This window comes from Strix aluco, chromosome 1 (assembly GCF_031877795.1).
Source record: "Strix aluco isolate bStrAlu1 chromosome 1, bStrAlu1.hap1, whole genome shotgun sequence".
Classification (NCBI taxonomy): Eukaryota; Metazoa; Chordata; class Aves; order Strigiformes; family Strigidae; genus Strix; species Strix aluco.
This window is the reverse complement of record NC_133931.1, coordinates 4,658,375-4,680,815: the sequence shown is the minus strand read 5'-3', so window position 1 is coordinate 4,680,815 and position 22,441 is coordinate 4,658,375. Positions and strand designations below refer to the sequence as shown.

The 22,441-nt window shown below is 38.0% G+C and overlaps 1 protein-coding gene across 3 annotated transcripts in view; it reads right to left on the bottom strand.

Moving 5' to 3' along the window:
- TRAPPC9 (trafficking protein particle complex subunit 9) overlaps positions 1 to 22,441 on the bottom strand; it is a 536,307-nt gene that overhangs the window by 465,083 nt on the left and 48,783 nt on the right. For all 3 annotated transcript variants that reach the window (XM_074833224.1, XM_074833277.1, XM_074833369.1), the window contains 3 exons: positions 13,881 to 14,007; positions 7,561 to 7,706; positions 627 to 712 (listed from right to left, as the gene is read on the bottom strand). In XM_074833224.1, coding sequence (XP_074689325.1) covers positions 627 to 712; positions 7,561 to 7,706; positions 13,881 to 14,007 — 359 coding nt within the window. The remainder of the gene's footprint in view (positions 1 to 626; positions 713 to 7,560; positions 7,707 to 13,880; positions 14,008 to 22,441) is intronic.

Below are 22,441 nucleotides of genomic sequence, written 5' to 3'. Positions count from 1 at the left end.
TGTTTCAGGATACACTGCAGTCGACTGAAGTGGTAGAGGGCTTGGGCTTGATCCTTCTAAGTTTACATGCTTCTCTGGTATTTTAATCTTTTTTTTCCTCCCTCCTGATTATTTTACTTTACAGTGTTTACAAATAGCATGTATTATTGGGAACAGCAGATGCATGAGCTGAAGCTTCTATTAAAAACCAAAGCCTCTCAGAAATAACTATTTTAATTCCTGATTTTTAAAAACATAGTCAAAATGTGAATTTGAAAAGCTAGAATGAATGCAGATTTTTAAATTACAGTAGCAACTATACACTAATTATTAGGTTTCAGGATATAATTATTACTTGAAAACCAGTAAATGTAAATTACGTAGCATGACTTCTAGTCAATGCAGAAAGGTACAGAATTGATTTATGGGTCAGTAACAGTAAAGCATTTAAACACTGAGTGGCAGAGATTTTCATTTCAATACCTCATCACCAACACATATGAGAAAATTGACAGTACTGCACTGTTAAACTGAGGTTATACTGGGTTAAATGATTTTTTTAACTACTTGATTTATAGAAAACCATATTTGAAATGAGAATTTTTTCAGAAAAATAATAGAAAGAAGAGAGTTAGAAAGATACATACCATGTTTTCTACTCGGAGCTCAAAAGGCATAGGGTTGTACACCATCAACTGAACTTCGCATACATCTCCCTGGACCCACTGGAAGTCTACATGAAATGATTACAGAATTAATGCAGGAATTGCCTAATCATAGTGTTATAAAAAAAGTTGCATCAGCTGAGCTCTCAGCTTGCTATATTAACTTTATGTTCCAAATTAACATGTCTTTATAATGTCCGCAGCCCAAGTTCTATCCAAGCACACTGTGGGACACAAGCTATAAATTCAGGCAAAGCACTGGGTTAAAGGACAGGAATCATTCATTAATACAGTCATAGTGCTCCAAAGACCCAACATTACATTGGCAAAATTACCTCAGGCATCAACTCAAAACAGTACATAAACACATGTTAAACACTTCAGGCCTTACATACTTGGAGTTAGGTACAGAGTGCATATTGCCTTGGATATTTAAAATGCAGACAAGAAGCAAGCAGGTAAGGAATGAACAAAACAGGAAGGAAATAAAAAATAATGGAAACAACTCTTCAGACATACACAGCTGAATATATGCAGTAAAAAAAAGATCATTCCAAATTAAGAAGGAAACAACTGCTCAGCAGCAAGATGCCACCTCAGTTTCCCCCTACTAATTTTCTTTGGGAAACAGTAAGTAGTTTGGGAGATGCTGTGGGAGGCGAAGATGACACCAGGATCTATAGATACAGATTTATTCAAGGATCACAAAATGGCGACTTAACAAGTTACTTAGTAACTTGTGAAAATACTTAGGAAAAACAATGACCAAAAATAGGTCAGGTAATAAGATGCATTCAGTTTATATCTCACTACAAGAGACAGAGGTCCAACTTTAAAGATGCTTCATCCTGCCAAGCTTAAATTTTTTTTTATTGAAGGAGGCGAGAAGTTTATGGAAGTGAGGCCAGCAGCAGAGACACAAGTTCTAAGGGACTGTTCAGTGCAGAAGGATTATTTTACATTAGCACTTCATAACCTTCTCAGCTCACAAGATCCTGTCTGCCTTCCAAATTTCTCAGTTAACCACATGCACCTGACCTTCAGACTTAAAACTGAATGTGACAAGATTCTCCATACAAGCTGAAGACCCGCAGTCCAAATAGTCAAAAGGTGGTTTCACTGTGTATGTTAAATAAATCGTGACTACAAGCTAATCTAAAACATACATGGATTCACTTTTACTAGTTTACTCAATACTTTTTTTACTAGGATATTTACTAGGATTTTACTAACACTTTTTTACTAGGATGCTAGAAAGTGTCCAGTAAAAAAGCAGGATTATTAAAACTGTAATTCAGAGATGAAACCACCTGTACTCTAATTGTACCTTCACAATCATTTACTATCTGATTACATTTTACAAGCAATATTAGAGAGCTCAAGGGAGATGCACTTAATGCAAATGTTTACCTCCAATTAATGCTAGTGGAAATTAAAAACATACATTCAGGGATATTAATGGGTTCTATTACTACGAAACCTGAAAAGCAGAACTGTTGATTAAAACCAAATGTTCAAAAGCACAATTGTATGAGATGTTCTGTGAATCTTTTTTTATTTAATTGCTTATTAGTATCCACAGTGTGGACAATTACGCATTCTGCAGTCCCCAGAAGGATCAGTTACTCCTCCGAAGAGGTACTGTACAGAGCTCCAAAGGGATCTAAGCACTGAAGCCCCGTTATGGTTCGCTGTATCAACGCAGAAACTTGTAGTAGCCCAAGTAGGCACGTCAGGACTTCTAAATGAACTTCCACATCGTAAGAACTACCACCAGGCTGGAATGTCTTGTCTGAAAATGCTTTCCATGCAGCCACGGAAAAAGCGATTCTGAAAAGGTCAGGGACCAGAAAAACACGCTGGAAACTCTTGATTTCATCCAAGTATTACACAAAACAAACGCAAACCACCGATCTGTCTGATGCTTTATCTGTCTTTCCTTCTGAAAAGAAGGGATCTAGGCTCTTAATTTTCACAGATCGGAGCCTCCCAGGGTGTGGAATCCCCCTGACCCAGTCTCCTTCCACCAGCACTGCAGGCGTGGGCAGTCGAGGCTGAGAGGAGCGGGAGGGTTGCGAGGCCCCGCGGGCTGTCTGAGGGGGGCTCTGGGCCCGCTGCCCCCATGGGCTGTGTGTGAGGAGGGAGCGACCGGGGGGCGGCCGGTCTCCCCCCGGGAGGGTGGTGGGCAGAGCAGGCGAGGGCCGTGCTCTGCAGCAGGCGGGAATCGGCTGCCTCGGCGGGCAAGGCTGGGGCGAGCGCAGGCAGCTCCCAGGCAGAGGTTGCTCTCGGGGCAGCGGCTGGGCAGGGCGAGGGCTGCAGAGGCTGCACCCCTGCCTCCCGGGTGCAGGAGGGGGGCAGCTCCCCTGAGCAGGGGGTGCTCCGGGGAGGTCCCTCAGGCAGCGGGTGGAGGAGCCGCAGGGGAAGGGAGCGGCTTGTGCCGTGTTGGGGAGCATGACCCAGAACTAGAGCCTTGCCGGAGAGTTGGCAAGGAGAAATACTCGGGCCCCATGGCCCCGACCTCCAGAGACCAAAGAGCTCCAACAGTGACCTGACAGCACCTTGGAGCAGGAGGCACCGTGGTCTCTTGTGACCCGCAGGAAGAGGATCACTTCAGTCCTCTTCCTTTCATGTGCCAACCACCAACAGATCGGAAACCTTGGCAGCGGACTAAACCCACGAGCAAAACGCACAGGGAGAAGGTGCAGCAGCAGCAGCACATAGTGAAAGCTGCAAAAGGAGGCGGCGAGCGCTGGTGATGTGTGACTGTTGAGAGGCCCCGAGGCACCCATCTGCTGGCCTCTATACACTGACAGGAGGTTTGCTGCTTGCCAGGAGCCAAGACTGGGATGTCCCAAAGAGGTGACTGCCACAGCTGGCTAAAAGCACAGGCTACTGTCCCCTGCTGCTCTTCCATGTGGACACCAATGACATGGTAAAGCAAGACCTGGGCAAGATCAAGCAGGACTTCAGGTCCTTGGAGGCGAAGTGAAAGGGTGCAGGTGCCCAAGGGATCTTCTTCTCTGTCTTGCCAGTCAGAGATAGGGCTGCAGGCAGAAGTCAACGCATCGTGCAGATCAATACCTGGCTTCATGGCTGGTGTTGTCACTGGGGCTTTGGTTTCTATGGTCATGGGAAGTCCTACAGCCTACTGGGGAGAGAGGGGATCCACCTCCTGAGAAGAGGCAGGAGAATCTCATTAGCAAATTGGCTGACCTGCCAATCTTGCATCAAACTAACAAACTTGGGGGGGTTAGTGTCCAAAGGTGTGATAAGTGCAAGGTCCTGCACCTGGGACGACATAACCAGAGAGCCCAGGACAGGCGAGGCTCTGTGTGGCTGGGGAGCAACTCTCTGAAAGGGACCTGGAGGTCCTGGTGCACAACAGGCTGAACAGGAGCCAGCAGTGCGCTGCTGCAGCAACACAGGCAAACTGGACCCTGGGCTGCATCCGCAGGGGTGTTTCTAGCAGAGACGGAGACATGATCATCCCACTCTGCTCAGCCCTTGTCAGGCGGCACCTGCAAGGCACAGCCAGACTGGAGAGGATCCAAAGGAGCGCCACGAAGACCATCGAAGGCCTGGAGATCCTGCCTGTTGAGGCAGGAAAGACTGAAGGAGTTGGGTCTTTTTCTCCCTGAGGAAGAGAAGGCTCAGGGGGATCTCATCACAGCATTCCAGTACCTAAAGGGCAGCTACAGAGAGGATGGAGGCTCTTTCAAAAGAAGCCACTTAAGAGAAGACAAGGGGCGATGGGTACAAGTTGCACCAGGAGAAGTTTCATCACAATACAAGGAAGAAATTTTTTAGTGAGAAAAATCATTCAGTGGAACAACGTCCCCAGGACCATGGTGGAGTCCACGTCATTGGGGCTTTTCAAGATGCAATTGGACAGGGTGCTAGATGATCTTATCTAGGCTCTCCTTCCCATGAAGTGTTGGGCCATAGGATCTTTCAAGGTCCCTTCCAACCTGGGCTGTTCTGTGATTCTAGCATTTATTTGCAGGGCGGGGGGATATAGATATATTAAAATATATATATATATATATGTAAAAATAAAGAGAGAGAGAGAGAGAGGGTGTGACTGAGTGTGCGTGTGAGAGTTTTCTCATTCCTGCAGGAAAACATGACTAGTCCCTACCACCACCTAAAAGACACTCCCACTTCTAGAGATCTCACTAGCTGCCTCTAGTTTCCTTTCCAGAAGATCTAACTACTCCATGTAAAAAATGCCAGGGCAGTGATACAGAATTGCTTCCTTGGGGGAGAAGCTTCTGAAAGGAAAGGTAAAATCAGGTTATATGATCCTATAGAGCTATATTTATATCATCTAATAGACGTGTGACATTAGTTGCCAGATTTACTAATGGAACTATATTATACATTCTTGCTGCTTTACAATATCAGAAATTTAAAACAAAAAAACACTTTATGTCAAAAATCAGTAGGTTTATTTCTTATGACTAGCCTACTATTAAAGCAATTTAACCAGAATATAATTATCCCATTTATTGTTTCCAATCAGAAAAGCTTATCATGCTGAAAGCTGTAAACATTTCCTCAAGACTCTCTGAAGGGTTTTGTTTCCCTTTGGTTTGTCAGCAGTACTTGATTTCCTTTGCTGTAACAATAATTTAAGCAAAATCTGGCTTACATATTTCCATGTAAGAAAGACAGATTTGTTATTGTCATTGTTTTTAATTAAATACATATCATTAAAATATTCTCATTAGTTTCAAAGTTTATTAAATTTCTCAGCTTCTTTCAAAGGAAGTATCTGATTTTATTTTGCACATTCTTTTGTTTGCAAAACTTTGAATGAAACATTAGAGGCTTTTAAAAGTGAACGTGCTGTGTATATACTTCAAAAGACAAATGCTTTACAGGATCACAGCAGTTCCGACATCTCCTTAGGCTAAATAAAAACCTAAAAGTAGAAACTGCTTTGTATAAATAAAACTCCTATGGTACACACAGCACAAACAAATCCTAACTTGAACTGTTTTGAAAAACGCAGGTTCCTTCTGTATTGATCAAGGAACAAGAATACTGCATACTCTAAGTGTTTGATAAGATTAGCAGTAAGTTTTTATTTAAATGAAAAAAACATGACAAGGCATACCTAAGAGATTAAATGTTGAAAATTTAATTGTGATCAATTTTTAAACAAATTATTAAGAGAAATAATGTAAGCTATTTTCCAAATAAATATTTCTTTAATGAGAAACCCCTTTAAGATGTTCCCACACATCCACACTTTTAAAATTTCTTATCCTTTACTCAATTCTTATTTCTTACCCTTTTTTTTTTTTAATTTCTTATCTTTTATCTTTTGAAATCAAAGTAGTACTGTGGCAAAGTAGCACCAGCCATGTCCATCCAAACTGCCATATAATAATCCATACCTCTGCCTATGTCCTAATTTCTCATGTTTTAACTATTTATTGAAAATAGTCATCATCATAAAACAAATTAGAAAATGTGCATGTTCTTTTCAAAGTGAGGGCTATCATTTTAATCATAATCAGGAGTCCACAGCACAGGCAGGTCAAGGCTAACATCTAACCTAGAAGACTGTGTGAAAAAAGCCTGCAGCTTGCCCCAGGTATTGGCTCTGCAGGCCAGGCACAATCCAGATGAACAAGCCAAGTGGTAGCTACACTGCTGGAGAAAATTAATTATAAAAGTAGATGAAAGAGGACTGTCAGAAGGGTAAAAAAGTTGAGACACAAAAAAGGAGGAGTCGTAGAGAGCAACGCAACACACTACAATACAAATACACTACCACAAACAAGAAAAAAGGAGAATATGGGAATGGGAAAGCGTTCCCCACTGCTCTCATATGCACTGATCCTTGAAAGGGGCAGGCAGCAGGGGACAGAAAATGAAGTTCAGGTGCTAAGGGGTGCCCACGCTTGTCCTTCCCAAAAGTTTCTGCCCTAACTTGTTCCTGAACTATTTGAAGAATTAGTTGGAGTCACTACTGATGACAACCTGCTAAATGTTTAGTATTTTGCAATTCAAAGCATGATACAGAAAATCTAACAAACCTTGATGACATTTCAGAGTACTGTTTTTCTACTTTTTCTTTGGTTTTGATTACACAGTATTAACAATAACATAAGGAGCCAAATTAAGATAAACAACATTCTGCAAATTTCTGTATTCAAGTTTTTACAATCAGTTCCATTCCATAGTCACACAAGTCCTTTGTGCTGACACTAATGCTTATCTTAAAAATTATCACGGATGCGATCTGCACAAAAGCCACAAAAAAGACTACCAATATTTGTAACTTAATCCAGGATTTTAAACAAACCTTGTAATCTGTTTCCAATGGCACAATTACTGCACTGAAGAGCTTTATAATAAATGAAGTAACCCTCAGCAGAAAATTACTAGTATCTCAAACATTGTTCATAAGGCTTTTCTGATTTTTGCTGAACTGTCTTTAAGAATAACTGACTAATCAGACAGTTAATCATTCTGAGTTTAAGTTAAATCATAATAGGATATGAACTATTTTTTTTCTCCTGAAAGAGATAAACTGAAAACCAATTTTAAAATCCCAGTGGTCTAACATTGGGATTCTGTAGGTGATGAACTACCACTGTCCAGTTTCCCATGGATTTGCATCTTGTGTCCAAGAAATTGCAGTTTATTCATCCTAATTTCTTCCTGTTCATGATGATACCCTTATCAGAAAAGGGGAAGCCCCAACAGTGCACCGAGCTCAGGGCACACACACAATCACTGGCTAAGCTGGCTGCTGCCAAACTGAATGCGTCAGAACGTGTCAGAACTAAGTTTTCTCTGATTATTTCAAATACAAGAAAGGAATGTTTGGGTTTACTTTCCTTGACCAAGAAAGATTTTCTAATTTAACAAAACAACAGAAAATATTGCGAAATATTCTTACCTATTTTCTTATTTCGTTCTTCCCCCCGACTGTGTGCAATAATTGGAGAATATATGAAAGGGCTTTTGGTTGACACATTCTGACCAAGAAGACTTTTCATTTTGTGAGGTCGGAGACTGGTCGGGAGGTTCAAGAGCTTCACAGATCTGTTGAGTAAAAATAATTGCATAATATTTTATTTTATTCTATTTTATAATAGATGGTTGTATTAAAAATGAACTGATTAATACTAAATGACACTCTGAGTAGGTACCGATTAAAATACCCGAAACGGAAAACATGAAGTAAATACCTACAGTACAAAAGAAAATAATACCAACCCAAGGAAACTAAAGACAAAGTTTCAGAAAGCCCTCAGAAAACAAATACCAAAGGAAAAACATCTTCTATAGAAACCAACAAAACCAAAACTAACCAGATTGGTGATTTGAAATCCAGCTATTAATTTCCAAGTGCAGACTAAACAAAGATACATCACATGTCCAGCACAGAGAGCTACCAAATATTTAACTTAAACACAAACTAGAAGCCAGACAAAATTTAATTGAACTATGTAACACAAATAAAGAACTTCTGCAAGGTGAGTAAAACAGATTTTAAAACAGTTAAAATGCACAGAGTTGCTTCTGGAAGGAAGGAAAAGTCCCAGAAATTTGAGTGGGTTTCTTGAACGACCAGAAAGTAATTACAAATAGACAGAAAACAAATGCTTTGTTAGACTGTATTCCTGTTAGACCCAAATCCCTACAGTACCATGCAGGGAAATCACTGGCCTTCCAATGCTGATGGCAAATTGAAGGCTAAATATTGGGCATAAGAACAAGCAATCAGTTAGTGGATATTCAGTAAAATGAGCAGTATTCTAAAAGCTGGTAAGAATCCTAGTTACTTAGTCAGGAAGGAGAGAGGAACAGAAAAACAAAAGGTGAATGAAGGCATCGTTCAGTATTTTGCTACAGTCTATTAAGCTTGAAGTATTTGTGCTTTTAATTAGCAATGTCATCAAGAGACAAGAACCTCCCCTTTGTAATCATTCATGGATTAAATCTCCAATTTTTGAAAAATTCGGTTTTCAAGTAAGAGAAAGTCCCTTAGAATAAAACTACAATTGTTGCTAATTGTTAGAGGCATCCCATCACACTGAGGTAAACAAGCAAGAATGAAATAAAACACTTACAAAACTTTCCAGCAGTAAACTTTGAGAAGATACTTAAAGATATAGTAGGCATGTACTAAGATGAGCAACAAGAGTCTAGCTAAAAACCTAGGAGACTTCTAAAACTAATTAAGAGGCCAAGTGCAAGAATGCTAGAAAACCCCAACTTGTTCAAAGATTAACTCCCTTCGTCCCCTCTTTCCTACATCTACCTCCCACAGTAAAACTTATCTCACTGGCATTCTTTGATAATGTCATAATAAACCAAAGAGGTTATAAATGTTACAGTACATGATTAAGTTGTAGTGTTTTGTGAAGTTCTTCAAATACTGTGACAAGAGCACCAGAGAACTAAGAAAGAAACCTGCCTTCCTCAGCTGTACAGGTCATAGAAACAACTTAAAATCAAGTGTTTTCACTCGGAAAAGCAGATAAGTATTCTTTTGCAGGTTAAAAGAGTTTTGCATCATTTACAGGATATAACTGAAGTAATTCACCTGCCAAAGTTACAGAATTACACTTAATTTCAAAACAATAAACTATCACTGAGAACATGAAAATGATTTAGAGTCCTCAGCACATTAAAGAGCAGTTGTAGCAATATCCCACTAATAAAAATACAAATATACAAGAAAACAAGTTGTTTTAAAAATTACCCAAATCATTCAAGATAATGTGCTACTGATGAAAAATAATGAAGCTGAAGAGTAACACTATGCAGACATGTTACCTCCGTGATATAAAACACCTGATAAGAAGTTACTAGGTAACACTAGAAGTATTTTGGAACAAGAAATAAATCACATCCATGTATTATTATCTGTTGGTGATACTTAGTGCCAGCATCGCAGATCAAATGCAAAATAACAGACAATGAGCCTGAGGAATAAAGAGAAACTATGACAGATTGCTGAATATTTCATGTTTTGAAACCTCTTCTGATAGAATTTTGTTACAAATTAGAATGCAACTTAAAGCAAAACATGTAAATGATACTTACTTGAAGAAACATTAAATTCTATAAAGTGCTAATAAAATGGATGTTTATTTTATATATAGAAAGAAGTGCTTTGGCTTATCCATCATTATTATATAAATACTGGCGGATAACCTTTTTTATCTTAATGCATGACAGTGGAAGGAACGTTCTTCAACAACACATTAGACAGCTATACCCTCACAGGTCATACATAGAACATTAATTCCTTTGTGTGAAAAGCTTCAATAACATACATTTTCTAGCCCCTGGCCCAGCCTGACTGAATTCAAATAAGTGACAATTAGGAATTACAAAATAATTTCACTAGTTACCCAGAAGATCAAAATCTTGCATTTGGAAAAAGTTGTGTTGATTAAAAACAACCTTGCTTAGAGGGACAACAGAAAAAGTTTAAGAAAAAAAAACATTCTACTAAGTAAACGGAGGGAAAAAAACAACACCAAGCAAATTTGAAGTAGTAAGTCTCTAAGGTCAACTAAAAGACATCAGTGGTGAAAAGGAAGAAAATTCTTCATTCAGTTAAGTATATTACTAAGAAAATCAGTTTTAAGAAAGGTAAATTATGAACACTGGACTAGAGCATCTATTAGAATGGAAAGACAATAAATTCTTCTCTTTTGCATTACCGAAAATACTAGATGATGATTTTACAGTATGCCATAATGGAATACTTTCCAATCCAATATGCTTTTAATTTCTGAAGCTTCATCAAAAGAATTGAAAATTCATTGAGGAGCTTTCCAGATTGCACTACAGTATTTGAAATGTCAAAAAAAAAATCCCAAAATTCCAAAGGCTAAAATGAAATACATAAAAATATGATAATATTTAAAGGACGTCAATAATAGACCAAGCATCTAGTTAAAAGACATAATACACACAAAAAATACAAAAGACTATAAAGAATACCATACTTAAATAACAGACAGCTAGACATGAAATACTAGTTAACATGAGTAATGGAATATAAAGATTTTGCCAAGCCAAATCTCTTCTACTGCTTTATAGTATGGGGGAGGAAAAGGTAACAGTGCAACTGTGTTCCAACTTCACTGTGGCATTTCAATGTTTGACAGTATTTTGATTAAGAAATCTGCATCCAAAATAAGCACCTCACATTAAATGGATTAAAAACTAGTAGACCATGAAATGCCAACAGTAAATAGAAGTCATCATCATCTGTAAATGTGTGTTTCTAGAGGGCTCTAGCGCGGATTGAATCATAAACTTAGGTTATTCAACATTGATCAAAACCACATTTCCACACATCTATCATTTACGTCTCAAAAATTAACATGATTGAGCTCTGCGGTCCTGCAGCACAGCAATTTTCCAACTAGCTGGACAGCTCAACAATACACTGGGTCTGCGGTGTAGATGCAACTGGAGGCTTTATATTTAGACACAACTAGTATTTTGCTGGATTACGGATTTTTTTATCACTGTGGCTTTTATAGAACTTTCAGAAGACAAGAAGAGGGAAGGGGAAGACGAGCACAAACAGCAATTCTTAGCTGTTAAATACTGTTGATGTTGGGTTCCTCACCCCTTGGCAAAACAGCAGCAACTATTTTTAACACTCAAGCACAGCCAGGTCAGCACAAGCCGATAGTGTAAATGAAGCACCTGGATGGTGAGCAATTTCTTAAAGCTAGCCCTGGGAATAACCAGTAAATATAATGTGCTTGTCCCCTTCTCTCAGCATACAAAACATTTTGAGTGAGGCAGAGCCTTTTCCACTGAAGTCCTGGTAATCTGTCACCAAAGTTTGACTGGCCCCTATATGCACAACTCCTATAAAAAAAGGATTCAATGGGCATTTCCCGCATCTTCCAGACTTGAATTGTCTTCAATATTCAGCATGGAGAAGAACAAGAAAGCGCTATGGAATACATCCAGTACAATCTACCTCCTCCATGGTTTAAAAGTTAAGCAAAAAGCAAAAACCTGAGACTAATTCAGGATTTAATGCTTCACAGCTAAACACAATGCTGCTTCTTTAGCACAAGTCATGGGTTAGACTCAAAGGAACTTTAGCATCACATTTCTGCACCTATTTGAAAGCCAAGGCAGACAGCTACCATACACAATCAGATTAAGGAAGGTGGTTTTAGTTTTATACTGTGTAATACTAAGATTATTCCTAGAACAGAGATCTGCAAGAGGCACTAAGTGGCTGACAGCACTCTTGCTCTCAAATTAAAGTATTTTGCCTTAAAAACGTTTCCATGGAAGCTTTTGCTCTAACTTCTCTCTACAACCATATAACTCAAGTACTAGAAAGAATTATACAAGTTTGCTTAATTAACATCAATTTTTTTAAGACTATTTAATTTTTCTTTCTAAAAAAAGGCTAGGTTAAAATTTGCACTGTTGTCTAAAAACTTTCAGGAGAAGAAATACAGGCCTCCTTCATGCATTTAGCCGGGAACCCGCCTTCAGAATGTACCGACCAGGAACTCATCTCACACACAGTTACCTGAACTTGTCACTGGACATCTTTACAGTCAATGGAAAATGAGTCAATAGAGTCCACATACTCCAGTAATTCAACTCATCCTAAAGCAGATATCTAAATTAGGTTAGAAAAACCTGGCAGTGACTACCTGTGTGTCTTGACTGCTAATATGATCTAGGATAGTGAAGTCTGACTAGTTTAGCCCTATACATAGATTTTTTTTTTTTTTTGTGAAACTAAATCAGCCCCAAGGTCAGCTGATAATAAATTACTCAAATAACATTCCCAGTGTAATATGTAGCTTTGGTTCTAGCAGTTAGCATTTTGGGATCATATGTCCACATTGCATGTTTTCCAGCAAAAAAGTTGATAGCAGCTGCAACTCCCAAGTATGCACTGCAGCACTGAACAGGCAGCACAAAGCAGGTATCCACAAAGTCATCTGAGATGATTTGTCAGTGCTAACTGAATCCACTGAGGGGACAATGCTGGAAGACGCATTTTTCCCCCGTGAGTACACATTAAAAGTGGGGTGACCCAGGTGGCTAGTCAGTGCACAGCTTTGTATTTGGTCCAACCAGGAGCAAAACCAGTTTCCAGGACACGACTGGAAACGGTGTGACCGTTCTGATTCTGCATACAATTCCATCTGACCACATACAACCATATGCTCCAGTCAAACCTGCACCTTAAGCAAGCACCTCCCACACAACAAATTGTTAGTGTGAACAGACCTATCATGTTAAATGCACTACAGATAGTTAGACAAGGTCTCTTTCTTGAGTAAATGTGGAGGAAAAAAAATTGAAGAAGTTAGAACATAGTAAAACCAGTTGTATCATGAAAAATGGTCGGAGTGAAACATTAATTTTCATTTTAGAGACTAAAATTAATCTGAAAATAAATATGATTTTCACTCTTTGGTTATACACTTTATTATCTCTTTGTGATACAAGAACTCCTGCTTCATGAAATAACTGATGACATCCCACTGAGAACTCAAATCTCTATGAGAACTTTTTTCAATAACTTCTACCATATTTTTTCTGAATAGCAATTATTTGTCCTTCAAAAAGCCAATTCTTGACAAAGACTTTTTTTTTTAGACTTTTCTTTTAGCCTTCCCTTTTATTATTGATGCCCAATGGCTGTTTTCTCTCTCTCTGACTCTAACACTTCATGCTAGGCTTTAATCCAAGGTATTATTCACTGGACTGTCTGCATGATGTGCCTTGGCACAGAGGCACAAAAAGGAACATAGATTTAGAATAGGCCAGTGAAGGTGCTAGCTTGAAAATGCAGCATCTGGAAAGGAACAGCTGCAAAAGGCATCCATTCCAGCTGAGTTCCAAGTTCCACGGATGGAGACAGCATCCAACTCATGGACCTTCAGTGTGATCGGGTATCTAATTTAAATCTCAGCTACAATTACAAAATATTTTTCTTTGATTGTATCAGAAACTCTTGAATGACAGTTTAAAAAAAACAACCACCTCTCTCCTTCTGAAACTAAAGGCCACAGAAAGTATTTTCTGCTCAAAGGCTCTATTTTTGCCTAAGAACTTCTCAAAACAATTTGACATTTTGACATTTTTCCATGTCATTGTGAACAACTTACATAAACTGAGACAACTAAATCCTTCCACTATCCTTTAAAATTTGACAGGTACTGTGGAAAAGTTAAAGACTGTATTTTGGAGTCTTACCTCACAATAGGCAATTTAGTGAACGGAACAGGAGGTAACTTCAAACCATCTGGAAGAGTGATGAATTCCATTGTTCCAGGGCATTTTGCAGTGTAGCTTTCCAAGCTCTGTGTTACATCTTTCTTTTCTAGAAAATAAATTTGTTTAAAGTAAAATTAAAAAACAACTTCAAACTTACATGTAACAAAAGTTTAAGATGAAGTTATAACCTAAAGTTTGACTTGGGTTTTTTTGTATTTATACAAAATCACTCTAATGGAATGCCAACTAATTTTTGCATACAATGCGTAGAGTTATGCTTCAGAAGCCTTAATGGATGGGTCAAATATAATTAAGTGACCTTAAGCAAGACAGTTTTCTGGACTTTTCAGAATTTTTAAACTGCCCGCCTATACCTACTTTTTGTTATTTTTTTCACTGTCAAAATACAAATTTCTACAATTTATCTAGTAAAGCTACATACCCAACACAATTGGCTTCAAGCATGTTAAGGTTATTAATAATAGCATTGTTATTTGAACAAGCCCTGCGCTGAAACATGAGCTGAAACTATACCAAAGGCAAAGAGGAGAAACAAATTACTTTTGATGTTACCTTGTGTTAAAAGTACCTAATTCTTAAAGTAATTGTACTATATTACACTACTAATTCATAACAACTGGAAGAAAATTGTTGTTTAGTTTTGCTTAAAAATACAAGAACATTCAAACATAAGGTTTGTGTTGTCTTCGATAATGTATAATAAATGCTTATGAATTTTATCTAACAAGTATTTTCAACAACGTATACAATTGTGTCTCCAGAAAACATGTCTATTTGGAGATATATGGCCTGAACAAAAACTTATATTTCTCTGATGAAATGTATGTGTTTAGAGGGGAGGATAAGATATCTGGAAAGTCTTAGACCTGTATTTTTTTAAAGCACAGTGAACATTCCTCCATATACGTGCTACCAATAAAAATAACTACTCATGAACTAACCTGTTTCCAGAAAAATACTTCAGAGATCAAAATACTCAACAATAAAACTAATAGAAAAGGGAAGGGTAATAGCAAATACTGCTTCCAAAAAAAACTGCTTAGACAAGTGTGTTAGGTTTATCCAGCAAGGTTTTGGTAGCGAGGGGTGCTGTAGGGGTGGCCTTTGGGATCAGAGACCAGGAGTAGCTCCATGTTGGAGAGAGCCAGTTCCAGCCAACTCCAAAATGGACCCGCCACTGCCCAAAGCTGGGCCCATCAGCTGTGCTGGTGGCACCTCTGTGATAACATATTTAAGAAAGGGTAAAAAATGCTGCGTAGCAGCTGTGAGAGGGAGGAATGCGAAAAATGTGAGAGAAACATATCCTGTAAACCATGCCACTGCCTGAAACACCATCTTGGGCTGCCCACATCAATCCAGCTTAGTTTGTAAGCTTCAAAGGCCACGAATACATACATACTCTTTCAAAGCAAATACACATTGATTGCAATCGCCTTCACCATGAAATTAATGCCACAGAACTGACAAATTGCCTTGCTTCTGTCTATGTTTCACCGAACTCTCTTGAGCCACTCACCCCATTTTAATTACATGTAGGAAATGTTCCCAAAAATACATTATTAGACATACACTTACACTCAGATCTGCGTAGCACAGCCAGGAGTTGTAGTGATTCAAGACTGAGTATTTACATTAAAATTTCAGTCTACAGCATTCAGATTATTATTTGCCATGTTATGTGAGCAAGGGCACATAGTACAAGTAGAATTCACTGAGATGGAAAACATCACAGCTACCAAGAATGATGAAGACAACGCTACAGTATGCGCTTAATTCTGCTTGAAACCGGAGGTCTGTCATTCTGAAGAACCGGCTTTCATTTCCTAGAGTGAAACACTGTCAATTATCGTATTCAGAGAAATCATGCTGCCACTTGCAAAAAGAATTTGTTTATAGATTTTAGAGTCGCATTTTTATTTTGCGGTAGAAGCTCAGTGTGCTTTCTGCAAAGACAAGGCTAACCCAAGACATTTTTCTATGCTGATATTGTATGAAATGTAGTTTAAAACATGCTGCTGCCAAGCCAGCAGCTCTATTACTTTTTACTTAGCACCGCATCTCAGCTGAGATGCTAAAACAATCTACATCAGCAGGACATAATAAGAAGCATTCATGATGCAAAAGAGCAAAAGCTGCATGATCTTGCCTGAGAGCCACTTCTGAAAGCAAATGCTGGAGTATTTCTCCCTTGACTGAGCACCTCTGCTACCTGACCTCTGGTATGAATGAACGATACAAACTTCTCTACTCAGTCAAATTTGCAAAGCCTAATAGTTGCCAAAAACCTGCTACAGACTGCTACTTTCAAACAGCTCTGAATTCTCCTAGCATCTGCCCGACTGTCATCATATTTTGACACAACCAGAAACTGCACAAACCTCCTGGGAGGATCTGCTCAACTACTAAGTCTCCTGACCCATAGTTTAGAAGACTTTCTGTGACTGAAACAGTTATCACCAGTACTTATCTTTCTCTTTGCAAAGAAGAGATAGAAAACAGCTACTCTTGGAGGTCTTCACCCACCTAGTGTCTTCATGCCTGCATACGTCAGCGGGAAAGCAATTACCGCTTGATCCTTTGACCTGTGAACTCACCTCAACAGCTGTAAAAGCCTGCACTGCAGCTAGAAACACTACTAGCTACTCTTGTGTAGGTATTACAGAGACTCATTTATTGAGTGAGAAATGTTGGCTTATTTTCTCATCTGGAATAACTACATTAATGATTTTTTTTCTCCAGTTTCTCTCCAGACTCATTGAAAGATCAGGGTCATAGAACAGCTGCAACCAAATAAAACTGAACAAAGCCACAGTCAGTATTGCCACTCAAGCACACACTTCTCAGTTTGTTCAGTATAATCTCATAGTACAACTTCCCTATTTCATACCAAATTGTTGTCATTACCATTTTTTGGCTGCTCTGACAACTGAAAATTTTGCAAGTCCACCAATATTCTTGGTAATTTTTTCCTTAACTTCTTCATGTCAACACAACGAACATTGGTTTTGTCCCAAAGTTGCTTTGAACCTTCTTCTAATACAAGAGCACAAAAATCTGAAAGCTCTGAAAAATCAGTTGCACAGTTAGAAACCATTTGTGACTGAAAGCTACTAAATGTAAAAAAGAAAAGTCTTTCTGCTAGTTTCACAATAATGTGAAGCAGTATTTCACAGTAATGGAGCTATTGAAAAACCAGACCAGGACGGGAAAGAAAGTCACTTATAGACTAAAATTTTTAAGCACTTCAGTAACCCTGATTTAACAGCATCACACAAACAGCATTTCATGCCTTGGCAGATAATGGAGAAAATCAGAAGAACAAAATTGCTAAAACTGTGTGTTTCAGCTCTTTAATATTTGAAGAAATCTAAAATATCTGCACTTGGTCTCATTCACCACCCATTAAAAACAAAGTTAAATATTAAAAATACAACATTTGTTCTCTGGCAAACAGTTGGCTGATCTTGTTTTGATCAAGTCATTGTGTCCCTTGCAGAACAACCTACAGCAAAGGAGAATGAAGAAAGGGAACATTTTATGTCTGACCTGCCAATTACATTGGAAGACAATAACTTTCTGTTTCCATATGCAACTTGCTAAAATATTGAAAAAAGAAGTCAGGAAACAAATAGCTAAAAGCCTTCTGACTTCCCTTTTCCCCTGGTGATAAGCCCAGAATCAACACTTTAACAAAAAAACCTAGTATCCAGGTTTTGTGCTGGCTGAGCTTTTCCTTCCCACTTGAAAACAGCAAATAATGTTCACAAAGGAGAATCCGAGGAGACCTCCTGCAGCAGTCAGCCCCTGAGAAGTGGCAGCCAACTGACCTACCCAACTCTCTCAGGAACAAAAGAGTCAAACATCTCCTTGACAAATTACTAGTAACATGTAACAAGACAGAAAAGTCAGTCTGACAGCAGAAAAAGCAAGAGAAACCATAGTTCCTGCACCCAGAAACACAGATGCTTCCTTCACAGAAAAAAAAAAATAAAATAAAAAAAAAAGATTGCTTGGTGAGCCCTCTTACAACTAGAGAAGAAAAAAAAAAAAAAGTCAGTGTCTGCTGCCAGGGAGATCTTCAGCATCACCTTGCCATCAGGAATCAGTGTATTCTTTAAACTAAAAAAGAATTTCAGAAAGGCCACAAAATACATTAAAATCCTCACAAAAGCTAAAGTAGAAATTGAGTATTCATAGACAGTAACTGCTACAAACTTTTTACCTTGAAGTTAATGACTAGATTATCGCATTCTATGCAAAGGTCTTCACGACCTTTCAGGTAGTCCCTCAACCCTAGTTTCGGATAGATGCAGATGGACAGTAAGCATCCTATTTGTATACTCAGCACATCACTCTTCACTACCACAGCAAGCTAATGTTCTAAGTGAAGTGCCTTAGCAAGACTTGCATGATCAATCCACTAATTCAGTATTTCAGCTGTTTAATTCAGCAGAACAGAGCAGGTCTTCTCTAATTTGCAGGCAAGCATCACCTGTTTTTCCATTACATTAAGCCTGATTGGTATCAGATGACAGCATTTTCTACAGTTTTAGTAAACAAACAGCATCTCTAATATTTTTCTGAAAAATACATGGAGCAAGTAAACACGACTTCAAGCTGCTCAGAGATCTGATACTCGAACAAAGTTGCTTTGAAAGCAACACAAGGAATGCTGGGTTTTCATTCCAATATTCTCTACTGCAATAAATCTCAGCGCTTACCTATGTTTTTATACTGCTCTGAGCAGCTACATTTCAGACTGCTACCTATATTCATTAGGTCATCAGTTAGACTGGAAGCACATGCAAGCTGAGTGGCCAGCTGGATGACATAATGACCAAAGCAAGTGACAATTAATGGTCTTTTTTCCTTTGCATCTTCAGGGCACTGTTAGCATCTACCTTTTCTATGTATTAACAACTGTTATGAAACTGGAACAAAATTACCATCTCTGATCTGTTCTCCACACCACGTTTGGTCAATAGACTCAAAAGCTATTATCAGGAAAACCAGAAATGCACCGGCAGACAGCATATTGCATGAATCCTCTTTCTTCAAGAAACCAAGCAAAGTAAATCTCTAAATAAATACTGTGGAGACTAAAACTAATAAAATTCACAGTTTGACATGGAAAAGAGCAGGAACAACAAGAAAATAATTCATCTATGCTACCCACAGAGCTAGACCCACTTTCATGAACAGATCATCATGAACAGTATCAAAGAAAGTGGCTCCATCCATACAAAGAGAATGCAAAAGCAGTCAGTTATTTGTTAACAGCTCATCTTTTAAAAAGAACTTACCAGCTTTACTACCAACATTGGGGGGGGCGGGGGGGGGGAGACAGGGACACGACAACACACGACACAATCTTTTCAACACAAACAAAGAATTACATGTGTGTCAGATTATCTACACAGAGAGGGAATGGGAAGAGACTGACAAAACACACCATGGTCTTCTATTACAAGATTTTTAACCATTACATAACTTGTGCACGCATTAAGTCACAGCCAGTTTGAAATTCACAGCTAGCACAAAAGTATTTTTAGATAAAATCTCATGAAAAATAGTCATAGCTGAAGACAGAGTTCAGAAACATGCTATTAAAATTTCAGTATCTAGTTCTCCACCTTATCTGAGAACTTCAGATGTCTGTATACTTCGAATACTACAAAAAAATTTTTTGTACATAAAAATCAGTATGCAAACCACTGAACAATACCAATGATTTTTTCATACTAAGAAATACCAGAAGACCTACCTTAGCATGAAGTGGAGCAAATTAAGCATAGATAACTTCCGTAACAGTAAAAAAAGTTAAGGACTGCTGCAAAGCTGCTTCTGAGCAAAGTAGGCATAACTGTTAAATAGATCTGATTTTGTTTTTTGGGTGGAAGAAGCACAGAGACAGAAGATGGCAAGAACAACACGCTAATTTCTGTAGAACATTTTTCACAATATACTGTTAAGCAAAGTTACAGGGATTTGGCCAAAGAGGATTATCACCATTCAAAGTTTCAATGCCTCCACTAGTGATACAAAGAGAAGAGACTCTTGCTTGAGAAAAGGACAGTTTAATGGTTTAAAAAAAACTAGACAACTGTCTGAAAACTTACAAGGAAAACATGCCAGCTCTCTCTACTAACATAAAGTTGAGTTTTCCCATCCTTTTGAAAAAAAAACATTTCTTCAGTATCACTCCCAATCTTATTCTGCTTTTCTTAGCACATCCAATCATACTCAAAGCACATCATATGGGGAGTTCAAAGTACATGGATGATCTTCTTTTAAACATGGATATTTCCTTTTACATATAAAGTGCTACTTTCAGTAGCAGCTGTGATTCCAGTGCCTTCATTTGGATTTAGGCTAAAGAGAGCAGTATTGAGTCTGTTAAGTGTCATATAAAATTTATTTGAATTTTAGTAATATAGCACCTCCTAAAATAGCTTCCTTCAGTACAAAAATATTAGCTCTTAGCTCCTCTCTTTGGGATGCCAGGAGGAGACAGTACAAATTCTTCATGTCTTCATATTGCCAATTAAAGTATGTCTTCCCCAAAGTAATCTTTTTTTCTGGAACAAAACCTTTGCAACTTGTCTTCATTTGAACCCTTGTATCTTTTCCCTCAATGAATCAAATCAGGCTTCTTCAAAATTCAGAGGCAACTACGTGAAGAATCAGAATTTTGAGGTAAAGCTTAGAAATTTCATTTTTTCATGAATGACTAAATAAATTAATAGGAAACTTCTGTCATAAAGAAATGCACTATTTTGTTGTAATGACTGATCCTCTGTTTTACCTACGAATTTGGATATGGTAGTGGCTGGAGTTTTTGTCTGCACCTCATCAACAAGCAAGTCTAAACAAAGGTAAATCATCTCTGAAAGACTTTCAGGTTTGTTTAGAGTGCTAGACAATTTGTACCAGTCTTCATTTTATTCACAGTACATGATTTTTTCTTTCATATAACATACTACTTAAAAAACTGTTGGTCTTCATATTTTGTGCTACATATATGAATTTAAATCTTTTATCGCTGCTGCTAGTTTACTTAGTCTCATTTATTTATTCCACTTCAAAAAAAATGAATTCACTGAATTAGGATCTGAACCAGAGTTACTCAAAAAACACAAGGATAAGCAGATCATTATTTGAAAGAGATAAACATGTACAGGTATTGTGGTTTTCCTCTTAGCAACCCTCACTTTCTACATAGTCTAAAAGACATGTATTTCAGGAAAATAAGTTACACCCTCTTAATAAAGCAGTTTGAATGTAGTTATTTAGTAAGCCAGTTTGTCTCTAGAAAACACCAATTCCAGAGAGAGATTTGAAAAGAAGAAAACAAGCCCAGAGAGTTTTACCCTGCTGCTACTATTTTGAAATTTTTTTTAAAAAGGGTTTTTTAAAAAGCAGGAAAAAGTGTTGCAGATATACAACTCCCAGGAACAAGACCAGGTAACAGTGCTGAAGTTTTATAGTACACAAAACTGATGAAAACACAAAACTAAATGAAAAGCTGCAAAATTCATGGTGCAGTGATGAATAAGAAGAGTTAAGTGGCTTCTAAGAAGCTTCCTCCTACTTCATGTACAATTTCTGAAATCTTTTATTACATGTCAGAAAGCATTTACATTCAAGCTTTTTTTAATATATTCATTCTTACACCATATTGTGCCACTGCTATACATCGAACACACACATGAGGTGACAAGTCTGTTCAATTACATTTTTATTTATACACACACATACTTTTTTATATATACATACACAGATAAGATACGGCACCATGCTGAAGCTGTAAAAAGATTTCCAATTAATGGCTAAGAACCTACCATCCTGCTATAAATATTCCCTGGCAATTTTATTGGAGATTTCAGTTTCCATCCTGAAATCAGTTAATTTTAATATTATAAGACCAACCAAACCAGCTCCCATTTGAAAGATTTATTGGTTCAGCCAACCCAACTTGCAGGTACTTTGTCAACTACAATACAATGCAGTGCATTAAAACCAGTTCATTAGTGTCAGTTAAGTAAACCTCACTTCAACTGAGAAGTTTACATCAAATTTTAATTTGCATTATATTCTCTGCTCAGTCTGATTAAAGCTTCCATTCTTTTCAGACCTTGAAATCAGTAACTTTTACCTTTCTAAAAATTAATTTACACACTCTAGAGGATGCTAGGGGAAACTCTGTCCTAACTTAAATGCTGTATTCAGGAATAACATTCCTTATCACTACAAAACATTGTGAAGGGCTGACAGGCTATCGGTATATTATCAAGTATTGCAGAACAAAATTAGAGAAGCTATAGAGCAAAGCAGTTGGTGCCTACATTACACGCACTGCAGAGGACTACTTATGACAGTCTGCATAAGCAGGCCTTCTACAAGAAGGTTTCTAACACAGGATCTCTTCCTTTCCACTCTCAAGAAACAATTATCACAATAAAGTCTACTCTAGAAACTCTTCTGAATAACCCTGGCTCAGCAACAAATTGTGATATTGC